This window comes from Apteryx rowi, unplaced genomic scaffold (assembly GCF_003343035.1).
Source record: "Apteryx rowi isolate R43461 unplaced genomic scaffold, aptRow1 scaffold_132, whole genome shotgun sequence".
NCBI classification, from domain to species: domain Eukaryota; kingdom Metazoa; phylum Chordata; class Aves; order Apterygiformes; family Apterygidae; genus Apteryx; species Apteryx rowi.
The window spans coordinates 1,946,514-1,952,128 of NW_020447553.1; the positions used below are offsets into that span (position 1 = coordinate 1,946,514).

The 5,615-nt window shown below is 47.2% G+C and overlaps 1 protein-coding gene across 1 annotated transcript; it reads right to left on the bottom strand.

Moving 5' to 3' along the window:
• Positions 1 to 491: 491 nt before the first annotated feature.
• Positions 492 to 4,757, bottom strand: LOC112961418 (gastricsin-like). The gene is made up of 9 exons (XM_026056562.1): positions 4,667 to 4,757; positions 4,151 to 4,304; positions 3,434 to 3,551; positions 2,624 to 2,742; positions 2,036 to 2,235; positions 1,744 to 1,866; positions 1,338 to 1,482; positions 942 to 1,040; positions 492 to 844 (listed from the first exon to the last, which is right to left on the bottom strand). Exons 1-9 carry the CDS (start codon positions 4,720 to 4,722, stop codon positions 692 to 694), a joined length of 1,167 nt encoding a protein of 388 aa, XP_025912347.1. The 5' UTR covers positions 4,723 to 4,757; the 3' UTR covers positions 492 to 691.
• Between the last annotated feature and the right edge of the window lie 858 nt (positions 4,758 to 5,615).

A 5,615-nucleotide genomic window follows, 5' to 3' on the forward strand; every position in this document is an offset into this window, starting at 1 on the left:
GACACCCTGTCCCTCTTTCTGTCCTTATGGACAAGGAGGACAGGAACGGGGGTGCAGCTGAGGAAGAGAATTTGGGGGATGGCAGCTGGCTGATTTTCAAGGCACAAAGCCTGCAGCCTCTGGCTGAGTCCCGAAAGCCTTGCAGAGGGGACAGAGCATTCGTCATTGCCACCTTCAAGCACTGCCAAGCATGCATTAAATAACTCACTAAAGATAAAAGCTGAGACTCACTCCCATAGCCTTTAGGGGTTGACAGTATGTCATAACACTTTGCAGGAAACATAAATAAATTGACTTTAGATTTGAACCAGACCAGGGGTAGATTCCCTGCCATTTTTCCATGCTGAGTTCACGGAAATCTGCCCAGAAGCTTATAATGGCACTTACCTTGCTGCAGTGTCCTGGTGAAGGAGCAGTTAAGAGACACACAACCCATCAGTCTGTGCTCAGTCATTACTCAACAAACTCAGGAGAAGGCCAGAGACAATATGGGACACCACAGTTTATTTGCAACAATAGAGGATGAGAACACTTTTACATGGAAACCCCAGAGAGACAGAGAGGCTATACAGGTACAAAGAATGAGATGATTTGTCCACAGAAACCCCATAGGACTCTACGAATGCTCACTAAGGTGTATGTGGCCAGGAGGGCAACCAAATATCTTCTGTTCAGATGCTCCTCCATTCCTCTACGCTGACAGGGCGAAGCCGACGCGGTTGTTAGCCATGTCAAAGACAGAATAATACTGCTTGAGGAAGACGTCACCCAGGATCCAGAGCGGCTGCCCATTCTGGGATGGCAGGTAGGTGGCCTCAATCCCAACAGTGCAGTAGCCATTGTCCTGTAAGGGGAAAATAGAGTGAGGTGTCAGATCCCAAAGATATGCCAGGACCCTGCCAGCTGGATTGCGTTTAGGGGGGAGCTCAGATAATACATACATTGATGATGTAGGCAGAGGGGTACAGTGGGAACTGAGCTCCGTTGATGATGAAGGTGATGGTGGGCAGGTTCTGGACCTCGTTGCAATCAACTGCATACTGTGGAGAGAGGGTGAAGAGGAGATTATGGCTGTAACAGCACAGAGAGAACAGCACTGACTGGGAGAGGAGAGTGTTAACTACAAACCCTCCAAACAGGGACAACATACACTTTTTATAAAGTCCAGRCAGTGCCACGTCTCCATGTCCCTCCCTTACATGCAAGCAGCCTGCAGCATCATGCTCCTGAGATACCACATGAGTTTTGTAGGATCTGTTCAAACCCAGGATATCTTGCTTTCTATGCAAGCCTCCCCCCTGCTCCTTTCATTTCTCCAAAGCAACCCCAACACTTACACCGTAACTGGTCTCCTGGGCACCCACAGCCTGAAGGAAGTAGGCCATGTACTGCTGGGGCACTGTGAGCAAGAATGTCCCCGTGTCCACGATGGCCTGGCAGCCCTGGCTGCACCAACCCGTCGCTGACGGTCCAATAGCAAATCTAGAAAGAGAAACAGAAGGACATCACTTACAAAAACCCAGTGGCAATTAAACTTTTCTCAGCTGGATCTAAAAGTCCAGGGAGCCTCTGAAATTCAGTGCATCAACTCCTGCTTTGGGCCACGTTTGCTGCAATAGTTCCCAATTTATCTGGAGGACAGCTCTGTAATGCTCTCATTCAGCCTCCAGCACGGTGGGGCTGAGCTGCCTCGAGTGAATCATGCCCATCACACTGACGTGTGGTTGTATGAACGCAACTCACTCATCAATTGCAACCTGCCAGTACGACTCCTGGGTCACTGGTGCCCACATAATCTCTCCAGAGAACAGCTGAGTGTCAATTCCTCCAAGAACGAGCTCTCCCCCATAATCATAGGTAGGCTGGCTGCAAAAACACAGAGCGAGAGCATCAGAGATCAATAATTCAGTGCCATACACATACGTTAGTGAGGGACAAATTCATACGGAACTTGCATGGGGACAGTCAGAGGGAGACTGGCATGCATGGGATGCGCTGAGAGCCAGGCAGGTAGGCATGCACAGGCAGATTTTACCGAGAGAAGTAGAAGCTGAAGATGGGCTCGGTCAGCTGGTTCTGCAGCAGCATGCCCTGCAGAGCGGTGGGCGTTCCTCCCACTGCCAGTGAAGGGTAGGCCATTCCCAGGATCCCGTCAAAATTGGCATAGTAGAAAGGCTGCGTTGGCTCGTCCTCACTGAGCCCAAACTCCTGGTTTGTTACCCTAATGCTCTGGATCTGGAGGGAAAGGAACACCAACTTCAGCCTGTGCTTTCAGGCAAAACTGGAGCAATGATCAGATGTGATGACCAATGCTCTAAAAGACCAAATAAAGCACACTGCAAGGTCACAGCTGGTTAAAACACTGCCAAGCAGCTGGGGAAATTAGCAGGAATCATGCTGATTAAAACAAAGTAAAAAAAACAGCTGGGTAATTTAAGGTGGCAATGACTATCTTATATTGGTTCTACCCAACTCAGGCCCTGGTTTACCCAAGTGTTGTCTGCACAAGACAAGAGATCTGCCCTTAGCCATCCTTCAGGCTCTTTCCATCATGGTATTCAGCTGGTTCTAGGGACACAGCTCCCGCAAAGATGCGGGACTGTGCAGGGTAAGGTGTACTTACTGTTAGAGTGTCATAACCCAGCAGAACTGTCAGTGCGCCGCTCCCGTAAGAGAGGGTGTAGGTCTGACCGTTGTTGGTGAAGGTGGAGGACTGGCTGGGGTTGAACCTTGAGTGACTTGCTACATGAGAGAGAAGACAGCAAGCTCCTAGACATGTTCTCTTCTGACCACGGTATGATTTAACCATCAGTGCTGCACTGATAGCCCTGCCAGGATAACGCTTCTAAAGCGACTTCCCAGGGAGGGAACAAGTCCTGAATAACAGAGCAGGGTGTTTGTCCGCCTTGCAGTTATTTCTAAGATAGKGTTTTTGCATGCAGTTTTATCTCTCTCTCTCAAGGGAACAGCTGTTGTGATCATAACCACATTAGCTACCCAGTGTGAGCAAACCCATCAAGTTAAATCCCCACTGCTCTCTTGCAGTCAGTAAGTCATAATCAAATGAGATCTGCTGGAGACTGGGACAATAGCTCCCTGATTCATAGCTTTGTTTGCTCCTCAGTCTAGCCATGAAATCTTAAACACAGGCATTGTGATTGTCAACACACTGAGGACACTCACAACGGCTGTAGAGTTTGGGACATCTTCATTAGCCAACTGCATAAGGAAAGAGGGATCTGACGTGTATTTCCCAAGAAAGCACCAGACGGGCATTAGCTGATACAGGGGACCAGCTATCCCAGGCAGTATGCAGGATAATTTGGGGTCTGGCACTGCGATTCTCCTCTCGTCTGATCAGAATATGTTGTGTCTCTCAGGGTGTTTTACACAGAACAAGCATCAGCCACTTTCAGCAGCTGGAGGTACTCACTGCAGGCCGACGTCTGGCAGTATATGGACGGCACCCACAGGTTGGAGGAGCCGGTGTCAAAGAGCACCARGAAGTTCTGTGGAGGGGTCCCAATGCTGATCTCCCCAAAGTAGGAGGACTGCAGAAAAGAGAGGATATCTCTGAGGGTGGAGTGTTGGCCCAAGGATCAGGAACAGAATCAGACTTTTGCCTCCGAGCCCTGTGCCGGGATCCCAATCACACTTCACAGATGCTGGAGAACACCAGGSTGACTCTTACAAATAACAAAGTAGGTGGGAAGGGACTGAATGCAACCCATGCTTTTTTCTCACAAACACAGTAATATTAAATATTCCTTTTGTTCATCTGGCTGTATTTGATTTCTTTTCAAATTTCTCAGTGCTCACAATCCAAAACATACAGACCTTTTCCAGGTACAAGAAGAGAGTGTGCTGCATTTTGTTGCCTTSTGTCACAAAAAATGGTCATGTGGTTTAGCCAGGTCAATCTAAGTGCTGAAGGTTTCTATAGAAATGTATAGCTTTTCTTASGTAGCTGACTTGGCTGGGGAAAACTTTTCTAAAGTCTGCTCTAGAAGCATAAAAAAGAGCAAAGAAAAGAAATCTCACACTCCTAGTGGCCTATGAGTAAGCAGATTGCTTTAACAGCTGGAAAGAAAGAGGGGAATGAGGGTGTGATGGACAGACAAACAAAGAGAGAAGAACCTGGATTACTTACACCCAGATGGCTGGCCATTGGCTCATACACAACAGAGTCCTCATTGAAGCGATATTTCATGGCTGGATCATACTTAATTTTTTTCAAGTAGTCCTCCAGCACTCCTGCCTTCCTCATTTCCTCCCGTATAGACTTGACTTTCTTCAGCTTGACTCTGCACAGAGCAAAAAAATTTAAAAAGCAGGGAATCAGTAGAACATGTGGACCTTTCCAACTTCTCTCTTCTTTGGGCTCCCCTAAACCCTGTCATGATGGGCTTCCCTCYGCTTGGCTGCTTTGTACTACTCTGGGCAACTTCCCTCCAAGCAAGGAGCACAGCCCGGACTAGGACCGGTGCTGGTGTAGCCATGATGATCCATGAAGATACATGAAGCAAGATTCATAAGGAAAGGCATTAGCCCTGGTTAGAGTYCTGGGGAAGCTGTGCAGCACATGCACCATTAAAAATGCAGCTGGTCTCTATTATCTAAATTCTTCTCACATTTATTCTTGTAGCTTTTGCTCCAGGAAACCCACCTCACAAACCCCTCTGAGAGCTGGAGGCACACCAGGGCCAGGATGAGCCACTTCATGGTTCAGGAGTTGTCCAGTGGTCTGTACACACCGACTCAGAGACTGCAGCAGGCTGCTCTGAAGTCTCCTGCCCAGACTTCCAGGTTTTATACCTGGGAAGCAGTGACTCACTCCCTTATCTGTTGACCTCCATTTTCCATTACTATGATCCATGTCCCCAGCATCAACAGTTTCTTTGTGTTTTGGCCCACGAGGAGTTTGAGAAGTTTGCGTCCTTAGCAGGGCATTAAGACGAGAACAGAGCAACTCACCTCTTTGATAGCAAGAACAAAGTATTAACATCTGATAATAGGCAAATTCTTATCGCAACAAAGAGAGGAGTTACCAAAATGTCAACATACTGTAGCATTATTTATTTCTTCAAAACCTGTTCAATCTTTCCCAAAACAAAGGAACTCCTTCCAAGCTGTGGAAACACGTTGCACTTCTGTCTCCTTTCCAGCCAACCAGTTGGACCAACTTCCGTCTATGAAGATGTTCTAGTGTGAAGCAGAAATAGCTATTAGTTAAAGTTTTTCAAAGACATGTTGCTTTCCTCACCAGAGTACATTGCAAAGAGCTGTAGATGGCTTTTTGCTCCCAGTCCCAGAGGCTTAGCAAGCCAGYGCTTTGCCCAAGAGGTTCATTCTCCTGAAGCTTCCAGCACAGTTTTATCTTCTTGTCTTTTTTTCTCCACTTCTTCATCAGCTTCACAGTCCTTCACTATCCCAGTGCAATGTATTCTCTCCTCCAAGTATGGCTAGTTTCCATATGCTATACAGCTAGATCCTGCCTCTGCTTTCACATGTCTATTTTGGACAAAAATCACATATTTTTCTATTAGTTTTTTTTAACTCTGTGGAGCAATTAATCTTCTTTTTGTCCTGTGTTAAAAGGCAGGTGTTTTGCCTAC